Source organism: Miniopterus schreibersii (assembly GCF_964146895.1).
Source record: "Miniopterus schreibersii genome assembly, chromosome: 10".
In the NCBI taxonomy this organism is placed as follows: domain Eukaryota; kingdom Metazoa; phylum Chordata; class Mammalia; order Chiroptera; family Miniopteridae; genus Miniopterus; species Miniopterus schreibersii.
Window position 1 is genome coordinate 68,762,067 of NC_138110.1, and position 23,514 is coordinate 68,785,580.

Below are 23,514 nucleotides of genomic sequence, written 5' to 3' on the forward strand. Positions count from 1 at the left end.
TACCAAATACACATTTTTTTAGGGAAGCATTCCTATGAAGCAAAAGAATTTTAGAAGGCAAAGGGGTGATAAATATAAAATTCAGAAGAGTGGTTACCTCTGATGGCAAGAAAGGGAGGACACCGTATTGGGGAGAAAGAATCCAGCAGTAGAGGCAGCCTTCATTTCTTTCGCCACGGTGTGCTTTGTTTCTGCATGCTTTCCACATGTTACACAGTGTGCCCTTCTGTGTTCATGAGACAGCCCTCAACATGTTTCCAACAGAGTATCTGGGTAGAAAATAGAACAGAGTGGGATGGGGACCTATTGCTTTTATTCAGAAGCTGTTGTACCCTACTTTTAAAAGCAGGCCCCTTTTACATCCACATAAACAAGCCAGGCTTTAGAAAGCTGCCTCCCCAGATGTGTGTTATGTTGGGGTTGGGGGTTGGGGCACTCTTGCAGGCCCTGAAATGAACCGATCTCCTTTATGTATTCGCTCCCATTTGTATGTAAACATCTTTCAGCATATATGCATCCTGCAGGATGCAAAGAAAATTCCTGGGTAGATTTAGAAGAATCTACAGCAGTCATCTCTGACCAGTAGACCCCGTTCTCATTTGATTATATAATCTATTGTCCTTTTAACTTTACTTTTTAGGTTATTGTGCATTTATTTATTTTTGATATGACCTTTACGTTTCTAATTAAATGATTTTTTAATGAAGTCGGGAGGTGGGAGGAGAAGATGAAAGAAAGGGGGGTCCTGGGGACGCACCACCCCTGCAGCCCCCGGGCTCGGAGCTGACCCGCCTCCAGCATCCCCGCGGGGACCCTGCGGGCCACCTGGCGGGACGAGGCCGGGCGGAGGCGGGCGGAGGTGAGCCCCGCGGCGGCCGCCGCACACCTGGGCGGTTGCCCTGGCAACCGGGGGCTGCGTGGCGGAAGCTCACAATCGCCGCGCTGGCGGCTCCGCCACGCCCCCTGCGCGCCCAGCCCGCGCGCTCGCGCAGGGCCCGGGGGCCCATGGACACGCCCCGTGGCCCAGCCCCGCGCGCCCGCTCGCCTGCTCCGCCCCGAGGGGCACCCTTCCCGGCTGGGCGCCCGAGCCTGGCCCCGGGCCCCCCCAGGCTGCTGAGGAGGAGGGCTGGGGTCGCCGCGCCCCCGCAGGTCGAGTCTCCCGGAGGCCTGGACACCCGTGGCTCCTGATCACCCCCACGACTGAGAGGTGAGCCTGGCACCTTGGCCCCTGCCCCCTGGGCTTCCCCTTGAAATTAGATCCTACCCACCCCTCCCCTCTGGATTCTTCTGAGGCTTAAAACCGAAAGGGACAGTAAAGAACCCCCCACCCGCAATGTGAACCGTGGCTTGTGGGTGAGCTGAGACCCACGGAAGTGTGATGATTCAGAGCGAGCTGGTATTGAGGGACTTTGCCAAGTTAGCACATTTCCCCTCCACACAGCCCCGCAAAGTGGGTACTATTGTTATGCCCATTTCACAGATGAAGAGACTGAGGCACAAACTATGTAGGTAGCTGTCCAGATTTGTCCAACCAGTAGGTATAAATTATAATGCAGGGGAGGGTGGATCACCAAAACGGATTCCTCCACCTCCAATCCTACACTCTTTCCACTCTTCGAAGCCTGTCTCCCTCCATTCCTCCAACAAACACCTTTGTCGCACAGACTCCTTTGAGAAGTTGATGAGCTCCATGGACTCCCCCCTGAGAAAAGTGAAACTGAACACCCTCCCTCCACTCACAGGCACACAGATTTCCATATTTCAGGATATTCAGACCCAAGGTGGCCCTCAAGTCAGGAAATCCTGTTCTATTCCACTCTTCTGACACTGTCCACATAAATGGTTAGATGTGGGTGTGCGAGGTGCCCAGGGCCATGCTGAGGTGACATACACATGCTGGGGTATGTGGATGTGTGGTGACTCACTCTCCTGAGGATCAGAGATGCTGCGCAGTTTACAAGGAACCCAGCACTAGAGGGCGGGACTTCTGTTATTTCCTCCAGTGGGCAAGGCTCTTGGTCCGTCTTGGCGGTTGGCTGTGAAGGTCACTGCATAGGGCACCGTTCTCTCCCCAGCATCTTGGGGTTTTAGTTGTGAGGGATACAAGCCACAAAACTAGCCCACAGATTGCTGAATTGACCGTTGTAGCTTGATTGGGCAATGCCAGCTGCTGCTAATTCTTTGGGGTGGGAGCTGTCAGTCAACGAAGAAGTCACTGATTTGGAAGTCTCTGTCCACCAGTGAGGTGGCATGGATTCAGGACAATCAGTAAGCTACTTGGGAGCATCATATTTTGTTCTGTGTAAGATGCACGTATGTAAGCATACATGTATGATGACACTGCACCTCACTAGAATTGGACTGACAATACTAAAACCAGCCACAAACAGCAGCTAAAATAAACGTCACCAGGCATGCAGCATAGGCCAAGTAGATAGATGACTTCTGAAGCAGTTCAGGACTTACTGGGAGCCTATGTATGCACGTGGTCCTAACAGGCTTCCTTATCTGGTTTCCTAGTCCAGCACACATTATAAACAGATGAGAAGGGAAGAGAGGGGCTACAGCAAACAGGACATTAAAGCCACAAGCCCAGCGATGGCTGATGTCCCAGCAGGACAGGAGGAGGCACAAAGAATAACAGCAGGCAGTAGAGTAAGGAAAAAGGAAGGACAAGATGACAGCGTGCATTTGATGGCCGTGGTCACCCTTTCCACTGGAAACTCCTCTTTGCTCTCACCCAGTCTCAGGCTGCTCTGCAACCCCCGAAAACCTCGTAATTCCACATAGACCAGACTCAGATCTCTCCTGAATTGTGTATCCTATTGCCTAGTGGCTTCTAATTCAGCATGCTCCAAGCTTAACCAGCTATACTCTCAGACCAGCCTGGACCCCATCCCGAGCTACCCATCTCAGGCACAGCTAGCCAGTTGCTCAAGCCAGAAACCTAGGAATTGTCCTTGATTCCTTCCACTCCTCAGTCTTTAAACTTCTGGTCATCTACTGAGCAGACATTTATTGAATGCCTCATAATGAGTCGGGTTCTTGCTGATGGAGAAATAATGGTCATTATAATATAAAGCTTCTGTTGCATGAAGACTACATACTAGTGGGGAAGACACATAATATATAAATTGAATATACCTATATCTATATGTCTATAGAAATGTTATATAGAGAAACGTTTCATTTCATTATGAAGGAAAAAAACCAAAGGAATGAAGTAACATGGTGGCATCAATTTTAATGGTGAGAAGTGCCAACCAAAGGAAATTCTGAGCAAAGGGCACTGCAGGCTGAGGGAACAAGACGTTCCAGAGGCAGGAATGAGCTTTTGTTCCGTAAACAGAAAGAAAGCCAGTGTAACTGGAGATCACTAAGTCAGGGGAGAGTGAAGTGAGGTTTGAGGGTCAGGAGAAGGGACCTGACGAGGTCATCAGAGGGTGGTGGTTGTTTTTCTGATAATAATGGAAAGATATTGAAATGCTTTTAAAAGATGGTATGGAGAGAATGTACTGGCATGAGGTAATGTTCTAAATCTTGAGAGGAGATTGGGTTACATAGACGTATGCATCTGTCAAAACTCATGGAATGGTACACTTAATACACCTTTCATTACATATCCAAAAGATTTAAAAAAAGACCTATAAACAAATATTAAACTCCAGTTAAGGATATGTATGCTGAAATATGTCTGCAATTAACTTTGAAATGGATTAGAAAAATACAATTGATAGATACGTGATAAAGCAAGTCAAGCATTAATGGTAGGGTCTCAATGGTGGATATACGGTGTTCAAATTTTTTTATGTTTAAAAATAGTTATACTAAAATTTTGGGGTAGAAGTTTGTCTGATCTTATGTGATCTACATTTTTAAAAGATGTTTCTGGGGCTTGGTAGAGAATGAGCTGTAGAGGGCTGTCGTGGAAGCAGTGAGACAAATTAGAAAGCTGTAGCAATGATTTGGCCTAGGACAGTACCACTGGAGGTTGATGTCAGGAGGTAGAGATGACAGAGTAGGGGATCTGTGAGGGAAAGAAAGAATGAAGAGTAACTCCTAGTTTTTTACCTGACTAAAAACTAGGTAAAAAAGTTTTGGGTTTTTTTTTTTAGTTGGATGGTGATGCCATTATTGGAAATAGGGAGAACTGTAGAAGGTCTGGGAGATGGCAAGAGGTCTGTGCTGGACATGTTACATTTTAGATGCCTACTAAATGTCCAAGTGAGAATGAAGAGTTGCCTGGCAGATGCATAGCTTTGGAGCTCTGAGGAGAGTCAGAGATGGCTGTAAAAATTTGAGAGTGAGTAGTTAGAACCTGCAAATTGGAATAAAGATCATCAGATGGGATGAGATCACCTGGGGGTGTCTGAGAATAGAGAAGGGTCCTGAGGGCTTCGCCCTGGACACTCCAACAGCCAGGCTTCTAACTGAAGAGGAGGAACCAGCAAAGGAGAGTAAGCAGTGGGTGGGACGCAGGAGGGAAACAGGCAATGGAGATGTTATGGTTGCCTAGAGAGACACCATCAAAGAAGGGACAAGTGGTCAACAGAGCAACTCACTGCCACTGCCGCAGGGAATGTAAGGGAAAAGATGGCACAGTTTCAAATTTTGTAGTAAGATGGAATCTTTTCATGGAAAATAACAGGAACCCAGCTCACTAGCTTCTACCAAAATAAGGTCAGGGGAAGGGTGTTTTTACTCATGCAACCCTGAACATTGAAGCCGTAGGTGACTCCTAGCACAGCTGAGTCCTGAGAGCAGCTGCTGCCGTCAGTCTGTCTGTCACTGTCTGTGACAGCCAGCGTTGCTGCCTGCAGCCCCAGCCCCAACCCCACTGCTTAACAACTTTAGCAGGACACGCAGTCTTTCCTTACAGTTCTGGCAGAAGGGTCCCATAGGATGCTGATTGGCTGACGTCCTTTCTGAGCATAGTTTTGAGACATTTACTGTACCTGGGGAGAGTGTTCATCACACAGGCTAAGCCTAGGTTGCGGACCCATTGCTGTCATAGGAAATGGAAGGGGCAGCCCCATCCAAAAGGCTGAGGCACAAGCTTGTCTGATCTTATCTGATCTACATTTTTAAAAGATTTTTTTTTCTGGGGATTGAATAGAGATGGGACTATAGGGGCTGTTGTGGAAGCAGTGAGACAAATTAGGGGCTGTGACAATTATTTGGCATCGGATAGTACCACTGTACTATGTAGAATAGTTTTCCTATATGATAACCTGTCCCCCACACCCACCGACCCCAAAAATATGGAGGACAGCAAGCTGGGAGTACCTAGCCTGGCCTACTCCTCAGTTCAAAAGATTTTTGCCTCATTGTCACATAAGATGACAAAAGAATTACCTATCTGTCTTTGGTATCTCACAGAGCATAGTAGATTCGCCTTTATAATGAGCACCTCAAAATGATGCATGTTCTGTATCACGTTTTAACTACTAAAACCCATATGGCAATTTAGTTAGTTTCCCCTTGTTCATAGGTAAATGGGACGGCTGTGTCGAGGAGGGAAAATTAAAGGAGATAACAGGAAAATTGCAGAGTATTCATTATGATGGAGGATTCATTTTGAAATGTTTTAACTTGGATTGTTGAAGGTTTTTTATTTTGTAATTTCTCCTTTCATGAAATCAGTTGCAATAAATTATGATACTAACATTGCATAAGAAACAGCCTCTCTTCTTGGCGAAGGCTTAAAATAGTATTTAATCAAAATAAAGACGACATAATTAACTTTGAGTTACATGTTTTTTGTTTTGTTTTGTTTTGTTTTGCATGTGTGTGTTTCCTGCTTTAGTATTTGTTTTGGTCCACAAAAGCATTTTCAAGAAGCTGATCAAGTATGGCTTTAGCAGACAGAAGACTTGAGAACCTGCAGATCTACAAAGTTCTTCAGTGTGTTCGGAACAAAGACACGAAGCAGATAGAGAAGCTGATCAGACTTGGTTACCCTGAACTGATCAACTTCACAGATCCTGTCGATGGGCAGAGCGCCCTGCACTTGGCCTCGGTGTCCAATGACATTGATATGGTCAGCTTCCTCCTCAGCCTCGGTGCTCACCCCGACGTGAAAGACAGAATGGGCTGCACTCCGGCAATGAGGGCCGCCGAACTGGGCCATGAATTGTCCATGGAAATATTAGCGAAGGCCAAGGCGGATATGACATCAGTTGATAATGAAGGAAAAGGTAAAAAATCCCAACATTCTACCTAGCAGATGAAATTCTTCTTCTAGCCAGAAATCAGTAAAGTGAACTTGTTTGCTTTCCAACTTTAGAAGTTAATTACTCCTGCACCTAGGGATACCGACTCCCCATAATTAGAAAACGGTATAGGTAAGTCTTAGGGAAATCAGCTCTGAGAGTTTTTTCATTTAAAATGAAAATTGGAATTAGATTAACCTGTGTCAGGTACTTTTTTCTAAATGTGGATAATTTTCAACATGGCACACATTGATATTACTGTAATCATAATCACTCATCATAAAATATAAAATCTTGTTTAGATCAAAAGAAGGGGAACACTGATTATTTCTTTTGATAGTTTAGAACCTGGAGTTGTACTAGACTTAGGTCCCCAGAAGGATTTTTGTCTCCCCTCAATAGCAGTCCGATAGAGAAAGGCGTTAGTTATACTTGGGAATTTGAAGGATTAAGGTGGATTCTGGAATAAACTCCAACTCTCTAGGATCTCTTTAAATAATTTGGAAATGTGACTTGAAACTTGACACATGGCATTTCCATGATTATTCAGGTGAGACAGCCCCACTTCCCTACCCTGTTTCCCTCCCTAATCCCATCTCAAGACCATGGTCCGGGAGCTTCTTGCCAAGTGGCCCCAGGTTCCAGCAAGAGTTGACATAGCCTCATGAAAATCACTAAGAAACTTACTGTTAGGCTGAATATAAATGGATAGCTTTCATCAGTTGTCCCAAAGAGTTGCATCAAGTACAAAGCCATTATCATCAGCCCCGCAGTAGAGAAATGAATCCAATTTTATAATGTTAATGTTTTCTGACAAGCACAAAATCTGCTTTTGTAACTCTCTCCAAACAGTGACTTGCTTAAAAGAGAGGAGAGGACAGAGACAGGAAGAATTATTTAATTGCTTAATGGCACCATGTAACAAAATTTCAGGTGCATTCAGGGGTCAAATGTGTTCTAAAATGTCATATCCTAGAAAAACAACAGGAGCCTCTCAAAGCTCTACTGAATATCATTTTCCAAAGCGTGTTTCACAGACCACGGAATCACTGGGATGTTGACAAAAGCTACATGCAAAATTGGTTCCACTGACAGATTCATTAGAGAAACGTTGGGTAGGACAAATTGAGGCATGTTGATTTCACATTTGTTGGACAGACTAAAGACGGTGACATTTCCCATATTTATTTGACCATGAAATAGTTCTTCCTTATGGGATCTTATATACCTGGAGTTTTATTGAATATACTTTGGGAAACACTGTAACGCAAAACGTTTACCTCCTTGAGTTTGGAAAAGATATAAATCACAAGGAAAACAGGCTGAGAAATTGTATAGCATAAAAATGGAAAATGGTAAAATGAAAACTCATCAAGGTAAAATGAGAAACGAGGTCACGTGAATATTCGTAGTAAATGTTAACAGCCCCAGGGTTAAAATTTAAGCTCATTCAAATTAACATTAAGCCTGTCAAGGTTCTGGGAGATGAGTGTCTGAGAAAACAATATGGCAAAGCACATAGGGAGAACTCAAAGTGTCAGAGGAAACTCGAAACAAGCACGGAATCTTGTTTCACACAGAAGCTCCCTCGCCCTGCCCTGTGCCACGCGGCCACATAGCCCACGCTGTGCTCGGTGCACCGCGTGTCCTGTCTCCCACGCACCAGTGAGCCTCGCTCACCTTGCACATGCCTCAGTGTGGCTGCACGTGCCAGACTGTTTCTCCTGTTCCACAGCGGCCTCTCTGCCATTCGCATCCTGTTTTCCAGGGACGGACGCTTGACTCACGCACATTGTTTCTAAAGGCTAAGCCAGCATTGAAATTAAAATGCTTATTGGATCTTTGGAAGGATGTGGGACATCGTCTCCACCCACACTGTACTTTCCCTTTGCAGAATAGGAGAAGGCAGAGCTCTAAGCCACACTTGCTTGTGACGATTTTCTGACTATCACAGGTTGAGTTTTTTGTTTGCTTGTGTCTCTGTCTTGGCGTTTCTGTTCGTTTCAGAGGGAAACGAAGACAGATAGGCCTTTGCTCTATCTCTTTAGCTAATTATGGATTTTCAAATTATTCTGTTTCTCCTTTTCAGCTGACTGAAATGTATAGAGACTGTTCATATGTATTCTTTGGGGATTCTATTTTTCTACAGGTGTTTTGTTTTACTGCATTTTACCTACCAAGAGGCACTACCGCTGTGCGTTGATTGCCCTGGAACACGGCGCCGATGTCAACAATTCTTCCTACGAGGGAAAGCCCGTGTTCCTGAAAGCTTGCGAAGAAGCCCATGACATTAAAGAAATGTGCCTGACATTTTTGGAAAAAGGAGCCAATCCAAATGCTATCAACTCAGTATGACTATTCCTGCGATTAGAAATATTCTCCGTTTTTTTTCAATTATAGAATCTTATCAGTGTAGCTTTTGCATTTAAATATGGTAAAATTATTCTTTTGGCTCAGAGGCTGTTCATTTCTATTCAAAATGCTTTAAGACGATATGTTTTCGTTATCTTTCTGTCACCATAATCCTACATTTTATTTCCTAATTACGCTTGGAAAATTGCTATTTATTATGCATAATGTTTAAAGACCATTATAGGAAATAGACAAGGTATCACTAATGCCTAATAAAAATTTATCTTTTTTGAAAAGAGAATATGCAGTTATGCTTTTTTCATTATTTGTTTAGGTCCCTCTCCTCGTTTGGCTAATTTTATTGAATTTTCTTATCTTTTGTCATTTTGAGACAATAAAATCAGGTTTTTTCACATTAGAAAACACCTATGACCTAATTTTAGCATATATTTTACCCTCTCTTCTCCCTTTTTGCTCTAAAACCTTCGCAAGAACTGCATTTTTCTCACAGGGACATCTGGTATGACCTTGACTCTGATTTTAGAATTCTACATTTTGGATATTCACCCACTGTACTGGATTAATTTCTCCTATTTGTTACATGAAACTAATGCAAATGCCGAGAACTAAACATGTCACTGACTCTAAGGCCAGATGGATTTAGCTCGTATTTAGACCAGACGCGTCCCTTAGCGTGACGGGCATACACAGCATCTGATCTGCCTCGTGTCCAGTCCACAGGGCGCACGGCTTTGATGGAAGCGTCGAGAGAAGGAGTGATCGAGCTAGTCCGAGGGATCCTGGAAAGAGGAGGTCAGGTGAACACGTTCGATAACGAGAGACATCACGCTGCACATTTCGCTGCCAAAGGAGGCTTTTTTGATGTAATAATCTGCTCTTTGCTTTAAAATGTGTTGCTTAAAATTTTCTCTCCTTTATCTCAAAAATTTTAAATATCATGCAGGTTACATTTAAGGCAGAATTTTTTCTGAGTTCACCATCTTGATTTTCTAAAATAATTCTAAAATTATATCTTATACCAAATATTATTTTTAAAAACATACTCTAGCTCTTTGGTCAATTTTACCTGCTTACCAACTTTTACATTTAATAATACTAATAGTGTGTTTTCTGTATGCTTAACTATGACAATTTAAAAGTTTTTCCTACGGGGCTACTATATTTTATGCCTCCATCACGTATTAGAATCTTCAAAATACATTCTGATCTAATTGTGGGGAAAACAATGCCAACATACTCTTATCTCCCTGATTTATGTGTGCATCTAGTGACTCACCTAAATTGTAAACTCTGTTCTGGTTATCTGGACATATCAGCAAAGGTTATCTCATAGGTACAGTGACACTGCAGAAAAAAAAACAGGAACCAAAAATGACCTTACCTTTTAAAATTCTGAATTGCATCTAAAATTTCTTTACTCAGTTTTCTCTGAGTTTTAACATAGTTACACTTATTTTTTCATTGAGTCTCTTCCCTGCAGTAAAGATATGCATCACAATAGAAGTTACATTTGGTAAAGAATTTGCCCCCCTGAGGATGTTTGCCATAGTCCAATGCTTTCTAAAATTGCTTAGTTTTACCAAAATGGGGGTCCCCCAGCTGAGTATTGTTTCTTAGACTCTAGATCAATGTTGTTTTATAGAAATTTTGGCAAAGATAAAAACATTCTATGTCTGTGCTGTACAATAGAGTACAATACAGTAGCCACATATGGCTTCTGAGTTCTTTAAATATAGCTAGTAGCACTAAGGAACTGTATTTTTAAGGCTGTTTTCTATCTGATTCATTTTTATTTGATTTTAAATAGCCACATGTGGCTAACATGTAATGTACTGGACAGCATAGGCCTGGGTGCAGTCTTCATTCGCTGTATGTGCATTCCTGTTCCTCTACATTATCCGCTACCTATTTTGCAGATATTGAAGCTGCTTTTCGCCTACAACGGAGACATGGGGCTGATCGCAATGAATGGGAACACACCACTTCATTACGCTGCCATGGGTGGTTTCGCAGATTGCTGTAAATATATAGCTCAGCGAGGTAAATTTGTTTAGCAATTTTATGTTTAAAGTATTTATGGTTTACCCATGTTGTAGTTAAGCAGAGAATCTGGATCCGTCGCTTGTCAGTTGCTTATGTTTTCAATAGCCCAACCTCACTCATGTATGTAGAAAGAAAATTGAATTTTTTTTCTTACTCTACTTTCTGTTAAAAATGATAAAAACCCATTTTCCCAAATATTTTTAGGTTATTTAAAAAAATCTAATCATGAGACAACAAATTATTCTAAAATGTTTATAGTTATTAAACTCCCTTTTTAAATACATGTGAACATCAATCTAAACAAGGACAAACACTGGAAGCCATATCTTTTAATTCTCAATTATTTTATTTAAAACATTCTATTGTGTCAAGGGCAATAGAATAACATTTCTGGATAATTTGAAATTATGGGGGAAATATTTTGGGGGGAAATATGAAATAAATTGAAAATTTTCATGGAAAATTCGAAATGTAACTAACATTTATCATTTTAGCTTTTCCTGTAGCTTTTAAGTAACTTAGTTTAGGAATATAAACTATGTTATGTATAGTTTAATGTATTCCTTAAAATGATAATATTAACTAAGTTTGAAGACATGGGTCAATTTGTTGTTAATTACATGCTAATCAAATACATTAAAATTTTAAAAATCTTTGTTAGAGATGGACTGTATTCTGGTGAACTTTATGGTAGTTGTTTTGTTTTTGTTTTTCCTTTTCAGTTTCTGAAAAATAGGCAAAACTTAAAGTCCTATGACTCTATATTAGAGCAGAGAAAGTCCTTTTGGTTTTCGGTCCTCTACACGGGCACCGAATTTCAGAAGTCTCTGGGACCTGGAGATCCCATACCGTAACCACTAATATTCTAAATAAAACTAATGTGCCTGTGTAACTAATAGTGAAATGACTGGTTACTCCTCTCTCACCAACCAAAACAATAAACACTTTTAACAAATACAGGAAAACATATCGAATGCAATTTTTGCCCTCATAAACCATCTCATCAGTCTGGCTTTCAAATCTGTTACAATCAGCAGTTTATTTTGACATTTCATTCCTAATACAGTGTGTTTCTAAAAACTAGACATCTGCCCAGATTGAGACAAGCTTCTTCAACTTTAACATGTCAACTGCTTTCTTATTGGGACAAACATCACCAAACATATACTCTATTGCTCACACACTCATAGAAAGCAAACAGAAGCAAAGGGTCAGAGCTTAGGCCATGTCACAGGCCTTCCCTAGTCATACAGAAAAGATTTGTATGGCCGGATCATAAGACTACACTGTGATTTTAAAACAAATGTCTGAAAATGTTCTGAGTTCTGTAGCGTGCTTGGAAGTACAACCACATCACCAGATTCTAACTGGGTGACTCAGTTCCATTGTAGCAGAGTTACCAGTTACATATCCACCTTTAAAACCTTAGGTCTAAGTCAATCAGAGCAGCAAGAAACCATTAGCAATAAAATGCTCATTTCTGAGTAAACCCTGTCGGTTTGGTCTCTTCTATACTTCAGTGCAAAGGCTGAATTCTTTTCCCACATTAAACTGTCTTCTTCAATAGGCTCCTCTTTTGCCCCTGGTCCTGTCACTGGAGCAATTTACAAGTCCCTGTCAGCAGTGTGCTCCCCTGTCCAGGGAGGGAGGGGAGTTTGGAGTAGTTCTCCTAAATAACCCACCCCGCGGCGAAGCCTCCCTTTCATGGGCCTTTGGCTGCGGGTGTCTACAGCACCAGCCCCTAAAGTTGAGCATCTTGACCAGAGAGGAACATAAGTCACAAAGGGAATGAATGGATCTTGATTTACTAATCATAGAGGAGACAAAAAGTCTCTTAAGTCAAAAGGGGAGGAAAAATGCCTTCAGATCTTTAAGCTGGGATGTCTTAGTCTTTTATCCACATAAAGGTTTCTGACTAGGAGGAACAGAAAACAGTAAGCTTAAGCAGCTTTAATAATCCTTGGATCCACAGTGCTGGGCAGAATATAGGAATGGCTTGGGAGATGGTAGATATCCCCCTAGACACCCTGAATAAGCAAAAAGCTCAGTAAAAACAGCATACTCGCAATTACTATGGAATTACTATGCTATAGAATTATACCATCGAGACCCCTTCCCAGTAGTTACTGTGCTTAAAACTGTCCAATATAGATATTTTAGAATCTTTATTGTCCTAATACACTTTTTCTGTCACTTATCAGCCTGAGCATAATTTTTTAATTTTCGACAATACTAAAGGAAATATTAATCTTGAAAAGCATTGGTGATTAATGTTCTTTTGGACAAGGCATAAAGCTATAAAGTGTTGGAGAGGCATGTTTTATTTTTACAGGCAGCTGCCTATATGTTTTGGTTGCTAGAGATACTAACTGGGTCGCAATTTTTTTATGATGTGATGTTGGCAAAGCAATAGAAGGGTCTTCTAGAGTCAAAATACTAGAAAGAACTTCTTCATAGTCTGCCATTTATATACATAATGAATTTTTAACGTCTCAAGGCCCTTATTATAGACAACATAGCCTTCCTGGTAGCACTAAGTAGAACCCCCCCATCCATTCAAGAAAGTATGTTTTTTAAGAGAATACTTACATGTAATGTGGGTCTCATGACTTTAAGGAACCAAAACGGAAAATGAATTTTAATATATAACTTGGTCAAATGTAATACTGGAACCCTTTTAGATCTGATGAACAAATTACTTTTTCCTCTGTTAGATTATTCACATGACCTCGCTACAAAACAGCAGATCTATATAAGTGACATTAATTTCATGCAGAATACAGATAAAATATCATTTTAGATTGCACGCAGACTGATAGTCATCATCATTCAAAAGAAACAGGTGTCCTTCAGCACTGTGAGCTCCCGAGGGCCCACGTAAGCTGTCTGAATCCAGTTTCCTTCCAAATTCAAGTGTCACCCTTACCCTTTTCCTGTTTGGCATGGAGACCCCTTCACAAGTATCCTAGTATGGTATTCGTTTGAAGTATCTATAGGGATTAATGTCTTAATCCTTTGGGGGCGGATAATGTAAACTGAAAACCCATCTCCCTGGGAATCCACCAAAGTAAAGCGCAAAATGAATACATAAATAACAGCTTAACTTTGTAATTATAATAGACAAACGTGCTCATCTCTATCTATGAATAATTTGGGGACCAGCTTTTGACTAAGCCCTTGAAATTAGGAGAACAGTTGGATGAATGTCGTTTGTTGGCACCCTTCGTAATAGCGATGCTTCACGTTTTAGGATGTGACCTGAAATGGAAGAATTTAGACCATAAGACACCCAGGGCTGTGGCTAAGGAAGGCGGCTTCAAACTAGCAGGCAAAGAAATACGGCGGGCGGAGAGAATCGCCAACAGACTGGCCAAGCCGGGGGTCAAAAACCCGAATCCCCTCTGGGCCCTACGACTTCACGACTGGTCGGCAGAGTACGAGGCCTTCCTGCGGGAGGCCCTGTCGTTTGTGGACAGGGGCAACGGGACCGTCAGCAAGGAGGACTTCGTGATGGTGCTGGAGGAGAGGCAGGAATTCGTGACCGCGGACCAGCTGTCTCTCGTAGCCCAGCTTCATGAAAAGGTCCGGGGCGCGGGCGTCAACATCAACGATTTCTTCAAGGGAACCAAATACCTGAGCAAGTCTTTCGTCCTGGGATCCTATGGGCCTAAGAGAAAGAAGAAGGGGCTAGCCAAGAAGGCCAAGAAAGGCAAGTTCGTTCTCCCCCTCCCCATCTGTGTGATCCCCGACGACGCGTTCCCACGCCGCAGCGACGGCGGGCCTCCCTATTACATGATTGAAACCTACGCCAACGTCACGGACTGCAATCGGTTCAACCGGGATCGCCCCCCCGAACACCCCATCCAGGACGACTCTGCTTGGTACATCGATGACTCCGGGAAGGTATTTTCGAATATTAACTTTATCACCAAGGCAGGGGACCTAGCTTCTCTGAAGAAGGCGTTCGAGTCAGGAATACCCGTGGATATGAAGGATAATTATTACAAAACCCCGCTGATGACTGCTTGTGCGACTGGAAACATAGATGTGGTCAAGTTTCTTCTTGAAAAAGGGTATGTTTCTGGTTGGGTGGGGTTTACATTGTCAAGAGTCCTCATATATCAAGGGAGGGAAAGGAGAGCTAAGATATGTTCGCCTGCAGAATTTCAGTAGCCCAAGAAGATGCTTCCCTCCTGAAGCCCAGACTGCAGGTGGATCTTATGTGGGAAAGCAGGCTGTGTGTACACAGAGGTTGTTTGCCAGTAACAACTTTGCACAAAGTGAAGGCCAAGAAGTGCTCACTCAGGGTAAAGAAGCCTTCTGATTGGGTATCACTGGCCTCCCAAGAGAAGTTAATTTGGCCTCAGAGCTTTACCTAGTTGTTGTGGAGTTGCTTTTCATTTAGTTTTATTTTAATCTTCAAAATTTTTTATTGTGGTAAGAACATGACGTGATGTCTAGCCCCATAACAAATATTAAGTATCCAATATAGTATTATTAACTATAATCACAATATTGTACAGCAGATCTCTAGAATGTATTCATTTTACGTGGAGTCACTTTTTAATCTGCCTCGTGTGTGTGTGTGTGTGTGTGTGTGTAGGGGAATCCCAACAAATTCCAACAAGTGGGATGTTGGCTATAATGACTGAGGACATGTTTGACTCCCTTCTGCAGAGAGAGCAGTCTTTTCCTTGGTTTGTTTGTAAACATCTTCATTTAACTTTTTAATCTAAAGCAATTACTGGGGTTTAATTCCTTCTTTTACCATAATTAAATAACCTAGGGTAAGTTTCTTAACCTTTCTGTGCCTCAGTTTTCTCATTTTTATAATTGGCCCCAATGGGACTCACCTCAGACAATTTGTTGAAGATAAAATTAACTATGTAAAGCACTTATTAGCACAGTAATTTCATACTTGATAAAAGGTATTGTTATTATGACTATAAGTATTTAATGTCAAAAAAGGATTCAAATTTGTATATTATCAAGAGGGAGTGTAAAGCAACTAATGAGGATTCAGTCTTTTGGACAATGAATCTTTAAAAAAGACTAGAATTTAAAATAATAAAGTGCTGCTTAGAACTTTAATAATGAAGATGCACTTTAAAAATTCATAGTTTGCAGAAATAGACACAAAATGGAATAATATGACATATTTCCTGTCAGCTTTATCTTCATTGGATTCAGTTTTATAATCTTCCTTGATTTTAACCTTTGCAAAATTATAACCCCTAAGATCTTAAGTGCCTTTTAAAGCTAAACAAAATGTATACACAAAGTTAAGACGGTCAGATAATGCAGGATACTTGTCAAGAAAAATTATGACACAGAGTTTAACTTGATGCAGAGCTTCGTTGGTTTACAGTTGAACAAGTTGATGAAACTATGAAGTCTTACTTAGCATTTTTAGCCCCCAGTGCTTGGAACAACCCACATTTTTAGCTTGTGCATTTATCTTATCTTGTAGGGCTAACGTTAATGCAACAGATAATTTTCTGTGGACTCCGCTTCATTTTGCATGCCATACGGGCCAACAAGATATTGTTGAGCTTCTTGTAAAACATGGAGCCATGATAGATGCAATGTCAATCAACAACTCGACTCCTTTAAGTAGAGCCATTGAGAGCTGTAGACTGGATACTGTCAAATACCTACTTGATATTGGTGCTAAATTCCAGCTGGAAAATAGAAAAGGTATGTGTTCATATTATTGATGGTTAGGGTTAGAAAAGGAGAATTTATGTTCAATTCCAAACTCCTTCTGATTCTGTTCTTGTAGGACCACATTTTCCTCTGAATTACTGTTGCAACATAAGCCTGAGTTAAATGTTATGGAAGTTTGTCTTACACTCAGTGCTTTGCAAATCACAGGGCTAATTCTTTGTGTTTGCAATCTTTCATGGACTGTTATTTTGAAAAATGCAATAAAAAATTATTTACTAGAAAATAAAGTGGGGGAAAACTCCACAAAATACAAGCCCAAACATTTTTATTAGATTCAAATGACAGAAAACTTCAGTACTTGGAAGAGTTACTTACTCTTAATTTCTGTGCTTATTTCATTGTGGCTCAGTGACCATTAGTTTGTGGACTTCACAACTTTGCAGATCATACCTTGAGTTATCACACTGTTTTAACTGTCAATTTCTAATAATTGGCATAGTTTAAAGCCTCTGGATTTGGATTCCTTCTAAAGGTGGACAAAGTCATTTTTGAACTGAGGCTCTGTAGGAAGTAAATGGAAGGCCTACCTTATAAATATCACAAGTGAAGAATAAAAAACCATTTGCTTAAATATTTGAGCTCCTTGCTTAGAAAATTAGTTATCATTTTCTTATAGTGGAACCCATTGCTTCCCTTTTTAAATATGTATATATATGTTTTTATTGATTTCAGAGAGAGAGGAAGGGAGAGGGAGAGAGGGATTCCTTTTGATCGGAGAACATTAAACCTTTGGCTGCTTCAGGCTGCCTCTGAGTCATGAGTAGTATTGTGCTAGGCTGGGCCAAGGACATTGCCAGTGTCATAAATCCTAGCCACCTGATTAGAGCCCTGTGACCACCAGTTTCCCCAGGCCTTTTAGAATATACCTCCTTATATCATGGAAAGGGGAGGACAAAGTTGTCACATGAAAGGAAATGTGCACAGTGTGGAATGAGAACCAGTGATCAGATATTCAAATGGTAATCTACCAATAATTTCCATTGACTTTTTAAGAAACACGCTCAAAAAACTTAACAAGAAAAAGTTGTTTTGCCAGTAAATGACACTTTAATTATAATGTTTTAGAGTTGGGTCCACCGTTGAGAATATCTGATCTAGCTCTGTGACCTTACACAAACCATTTGTTTTAGAAACACCCTTACTACCACATGCTTAGTGCTGATGTGCTGAGGTTTTTCTACATAGTTTATTATTAACCTGGTTATTATAGCTCTGGATTTATGTTTTAAACAGGGCACACTGCCATGGATATTGCAAAGGCATACGCTGACTATAGAGTAATTAGTTTGATTAAAGAAAAGCAAGATAACTTGCCAAAACCAGCAGACGCCCAAAAACTGAAAGGCAAGCCACCTCTTAAAGTGAAAACTGAAGGTCCTGAAATTAAGAAAGAAGAGGTAAGAGAAGCAAATGATTACCCATTAATGACTGGAATGCCTTAAGAAATTGTTGGGGAATGGAGCAGTGGCGCTGTTTACATACTGTTACACAACATGGGCCGAATAATAGGCAGTCTATATTTTCAGCACCATTATGCAATACTTTTAAAGAAATATCTAGCAAGAAAATTCTCAAAACTATCTCTTGCATACAGAATCCACACAAAAAACCAAGTTGGTGCAGCCAAATACAATTAGAATTTGAAAAAAGAACTGATATTGGATACTTGCGTGTGTGTGTGTGTGTGTGTGTGTGTGTGTGTGTGTGTAATGTATATTTGGTCCTGAATTATACAGATTTGATGAGATGGCCCAAAAGGGAAGGAGGGTAACCCTTATGAGGAATGAAGTAAAGCATAATTTTCCTTCATTTTCGTCTTCATTACTCATCTTAAACCACCCCTGCCCAACATATTTTAATGACTACCACTGAACCCTGAGATATGGGGCCACTTATCACTTGGATATCACACACTATGACTCCAAAGGTTTAAAGCACCAAGTTGACTGATGCTGGTAACCTGGAGTGGTGTGGTTTCCTCTGGACTACCAGAAGCTTGAGGCTGTTGCCTAGAGGATTTCTGAGACATCACGCCTTGTCATTAGCAGGGAAGCTCTAAGTGCATTTCTAGGCTAGAAGCTTCTTTTAGGGAAGCAGAAGGATCACTGGGGATTCTTGCAGACACCTGACAAGGGGTGAAATTTAAGAAGGAAAAGCTTTATTGTTATCAAATGGAAAGAGGGAATGTAGGTGGTAGAAGTGGATAGAATGGGGGGATCGTAGGCAGACAGTAGAGAGTAACAAACATGGACAACAAGAGTAAGAATTGCCAGAGGTGAAGGAAGATCAATCAGCTAAAGCTCCTACTATGCACACCAATATCATTTCAGTAAGAATACATCCCTCTGACTAATGAATGGTCACAGGTCAAGGATGGATATCTTGAACTTATGAGACCTGTCACTGATACTACTAATTAAGTAGAGTTAAACAAGGCAAACTAATTCTCTCTCCCTACCCATAGTTAACATAATATTCTATTTCCTTTCAAGTTATAATTTGTGTAGTAGCATTTTTAGTTTTTAGTTTTCTGGCTTCAGACTGAGATATAAAACAACAAATAATATTAGAGTGTATGTAGGTTTATGGAATTAATAGGGGTTTTTGGCCTTATTTCCAGGAACCACTTTCATTGGTTTATACCGTACCAACCATATTGGAGACAAAGAAAATGCATAAGGATAATGTAGTTCATCTCAACTCATTGATTACCAGTGGTTATACCAAGAAAGTGGATATCACATTTACTCCACGGAGGGTAAGTACTTTGGAAAGATTTTAATAATGTGGTATAAACTTACAATGTCATTTTCCAAATATTTTTTATGCAGAACACCCAAACAAATGTCCAGAGGGTATGTTTCACAGTTCCTCTTTGAAGGTGTCCTTTGCCAGGTCCTGCTATTTCTACTCAGTAAGCCCAACTTGTTTAGCTCCCAGTATCTGTCTCTCTCTTATCACAATTTCTAGACTGACATTTTTTACTTTTCTTGAAAGATTAAAGTCTTCTTTGGTGAATATCATTCCCTATAGCCATTTGGTCACCAAGTGCTATAGATTTCCTACTAATTAGAGTGGATTTGGTCAGTAGCTTCCTGAAACATCTACAATTAAAGAGGTGGAGACATCTTTGGGGAATAAGAGTGGTCTTTCGAATGCCCATCCAACCCTCCTGAAAAAAGAGACCACCAGTTCTCTCTGCCTTCTACTGTAAAGATAATTTTGATTTCCACATGAGACATAATGGCAGTAAACCCAAATGATCTTCTTATTCTATTGTTTTCTGGTTTTGACATCCTAAAAATGAAAAGCAGCCTGCCCAAAGGTCATTAGAGAGGTAACTAAAGAGCATTTTCAGTTTTCATAATAGCATCAGAAATAGTGATGCCCATGTAACCACTGATGTCATGTAAGAGGAAAAACCAAGTTAAAATAGATTTAGAATTTGATAGTTTTAAATTAGCCATATTGAAAATTATCTGGCAATAGCATGTGTGTTGTCTGTCACACTCATACCTGCTCTGGCTGTGGTTTTTCATTTAAGACCTGGAGTCCTGAAGCTACAACAGCAGAGCTGATCAGAAAGAGGGAGCTGCGGAGGGAGAGGTTCACTTACGAGGTGGACTTTGAAGACTTCATGATGCCCTTTCAGAAGAACATTACCGAAAAAGCTCGAGCGTTGGAAGCTACTTTCAAGAACTAGATCACAGAAGTTGCTTCTTGGGTTAAACATTTCAAGGCCCAGGGACCGAACTTTGGAGAAGGTAGATATTTCCACCAAAGCCAAAGCAATCCACAAATTAAGTATTTGTAACCAAATATTTGTTTTTGCTTTAACAACTATAAATATTCTGAGCTGTCCCCCAATCTTCTTTAAGATTGTAGTGGAATAAATGGCATTTTGGTTATAAACATAACATTAATGTCAAAGAACTTACCAAATGTACACCATTATGTTTGCTAAAGACGTAATTCTGGGAACTGATGAGAACAGTTTAATATTGGGGGAGAGGAGGAGCTTTGAGTCCATGAAGGAAGGAGTTTGTTTCTCACACATCCTCCTAAGTGATGTGTGTTGGGTTAAGTAAACTTTGACACCTCTGGCAGACACTGTCAGCACTTCACCCATTTCTCCCCTGCTGTGGGACTGTAGCATTCTCAGGCCTGACTTCCAGAGGCTGGAAGGCTATCCCTGCACTTAAACTGGTAGGGGCCAAAGTACAGGGGCATGAGCGCCTCCTGGAAGCAGCCCCCAAGCAGTGACTGAACAGATTCAGTGTGTAACACCCCAGCTCCCTCACCGTTCAGGTGGGTTATTCTAAAGTGCATGTTCTCACTGACTTCTAGAGCTTCGCAGGGGGATTAAGATGAAGACGCCCACAGTGGAGATTTCTGTGGCCCCCCTTCTCCTCCCTGTCTTCTCACTTTTCTCCACCCCTCTGGTCTTTATCGAGATCACTTCCCAAATACTTAACACCTCAATTCTTGTCTCAGGGTTTCTTCTGTCAGGACCCAAACTACGACAACATCTATGGTATTATGATTCTGAGGCCCCTAGCAAATATTTTAAAAGTGCATCCCCTTATCTTCTGCTAGCCACAAAATAAACATTTCCCCAACTTAGAGGACTTGTCCCTAAGGTATTAAGCATTTGAGAGAGAGAGAGAGATTGCAAGGAGTTAACTTACAAGATTGAGGGGCTAGTAGGGCGAGCTACCAGGAAGGACAGGCTAAAAACTGTTGGACAAGAGATGTCCCTGCAGTTCACAAAGGGAGTTTCTTCCTCCTCAGGGAAACCTCAGTTTGCTCTTAAGGCCTTTCAATTGAACCCCTTTCCCAGATTATCAAGGATCATCTCCTTTACATTAAGTCAACTAATTGGAGATGTTAGTGGCATGTTCTTAATTCCTCCTACAGTTAGTGTCTGGGTGACTGGGTTCTATGACCTAGCCCAGTTGAGACATAAAACTGACCACTGCTGGAGGTATACTACTGAGCAAAAAGCTAGTGGAGGCACCAGCCACACCAGGAGATATAGTGAGTACCGGGCAGGACCTCCAAAAATATCCACAAAATCCCCATTGACAGCAAGAGTCCACTTTAGAATCTGCCTTACCAGAGGGCACAACTCCAGGGTACAACTCTGTTGTTATTTTCTAAATATTTGTAAAAGGCATATATTTTTTCCTGGATTTGTGTTTAACAGTGGATCCTGGGGGAAATTTACAAATGAAGGTAGATGGGACCTTTGTGCAGGTTGAATAAGTTCACTTTAACGTTCTTAGATCCTTGGGTGGTTGTCACTACATCATGACTTTTATCTGGGCAATAAGGAAGAACTGAATATTCTATCAACATTCTGGAACTCACTGGAGATGTTTATCCCAGATAAATAGTTGGGCATTGTGTGATGTGTGTGTGTATGTTTCATTTGGGATTAATAATGATGATCTTTCCCTTTCATCTTCAGTAAATAAGTCTTTGAAGAAGTACTAACACATAGAAGATCATTTGATTTCCATAGATTTAATGACTTTTTTACAAGATGATATGAAATATTTATCTGTTTCTCTAAACTTGGGAGGTTATTATGTTTTTGTAATCAGACACACAGGGCCCAGTGTGATGTTTCCCTCCTAAAGGAGTTGGAAATAAGAGCAATAAGTATTCCTTCATAAAAATTAAATAATAAAATCAACACAGTCAACAAAATGCAACACCATGACTGACATCATGACCAGATGCACTGATCAACTGCCCCCTACCCCAGCAGAGACCATGACCGGGCCACGACCCTAACTCCCTTAGTCACCGTGATTAACGACTTTTCTCCTATTTAACCCATCCCCTGGAAGCCATCGGGGAGCCAAGTTTTTAGCATTAGCTCACCTGTGTCTCTGGGTGTGGACCACTTCCTAAAAATAAACCCTTACCTTCTTTGCTGCAAACTCCTGTTTTTGTCTTATTCGCAGGCAAACGGACCCCTTCAGTCCAATAACACTGGAGTATATTCGCTTTCCCTTTCGCCACTCGTAGCATATGTATTTGTATGAGGCAAGCCTTCTAAACGGCTGCTTCCCATCAGTGCCCACTGGTAGAGGGCTCCCTTACCTCACTGCTCTCCTATTTAAGCCTCAGCTCCACCTCATGCATAAAGCCCCCAGTATGCATAAAAAAATTGTCAGTCTTGCTGAAATGAAGGAGTTGCAAATACACAAGGAGCAAGTAGTCTCAAATACTTTTTGCAAAGGACTTTGCAAGAGTTTTTCTATTTTGGAGAGTTGGGTGGGAGGCAGAGAGCTGACAGAATAAAAACTCTGTTCCTAGACCACACATCAGTAGAAAAATGTGTTCTGCAGCATTAAAATTACCCTTGTGGTGCTAGTTTCCAAATGTGCCCCGTGTTTTGTGATGCAAATGAGAGCACATCCCCCTTACATTTTCCTCTGCGTCCCAGACTCTCAGAAGTGCAGCAGCACAAACTGGCTGACAGCAAAATTCCTTCCATCGCTTAGTGAAGCCTTTGGCTTTTCTTCATCTGATATGTGTGAGCAGGAAAGCACAAAAAACAAGAGCAGATGATATTGTCTGTAAGCCATTTGGTAAGAAATGTCTGGGAAAAAAGTAAAAGGTACTTATTTATTCAAGTGCAGTCATTGGTTGGGTGGTTTTCTATATCCTTTCTACTTACAGAAATCGCCTGGAAGACAGCAAACTCTTCTTAAATGTTTTATAATTCGTTCTAAAAATCGATAGTCCAAAAAGGCTAATATTTTTCAATATTTTTGGCAAAAAAAATTTTTTTTAAATAAATAAATAAATTACCAGAATAAAGAGGAAAATTTTTAATTTTTATGGTTGTTTTGGGTTTTCCCATCTCTAGCATTGGGGTTTCTGGTAAAGCTTAAAAGAAGAGAAACATAAATTGACTAAAACTCATTTCATTCAATAAATAGGAAGAATTTACTAATTTTGCTGAACGAAGCATAGCCCCTGCTCCCTAGGCTCTTGCCACCATAATGCGCAGACAGCAATTAAATGAACAAAATCTACTGTGGCGACTGTTATAATGGAAAAGTCCGGGGGGGGGTTAGGTTGGGAGGCAGGGGTGACCTCTCTGAGGAAGCAGCCAACCTAGAGTGAGCAGCAGCAGGAGTGG

At 41.1% G+C, this 23,514-nt stretch overlaps 1 protein-coding gene and 1 long non-coding RNA gene across 4 annotated transcripts in view; one reads left to right on the top strand and one right to left on the bottom strand.

The window, feature by feature from the left end:
* The first annotated feature begins 1,007 nt into the window (after positions 1-1,007).
* Positions 1,008-23,183, top strand: ANKEF1 (ankyrin repeat and EF-hand domain containing 1). 2 transcript variants are annotated; one of them, XM_081150165.1, is made up of 10 exons: positions 1,008-1,207; positions 5,807-6,197; positions 8,362-8,561; positions 9,299-9,448; positions 10,502-10,625; positions 13,879-14,701; positions 16,099-16,325; positions 17,589-17,752; positions 18,976-19,113; positions 19,900-23,183. In XM_081150165.1, the coding sequence occupies exons 2-10, from the start codon at positions 5,852-5,854 to the stop codon at positions 20,056-20,058; spliced, it is 2,331 nt and encodes a 776-aa protein (XP_081006291.1). In that variant the 5' UTR covers positions 1,008-1,207; positions 5,807-5,851; the 3' UTR covers positions 20,059-23,183. The 2 variants fall into 2 exon arrangements, with proteins under 2 accessions (XP_081006291.1, XP_081006292.1); XM_081150166.1 differs by lacking the exons at positions 5,807-6,197; positions 8,362-8,561 and having other exon boundaries at positions 1,169-1,207.
* Positions 10,960-23,514, bottom strand: part of LOC308563265 — a 104,709-nt gene continuing 92,154 nt past the window's right edge. For both annotated transcript variants that reach the window (XR_013999765.1, XR_013999766.1), the window contains exon 4: positions 10,960-14,295. This is a non-coding gene — a long non-coding RNA (uncharacterized lncRNA). The remainder of the gene's footprint in view (positions 14,296-23,514) is intronic.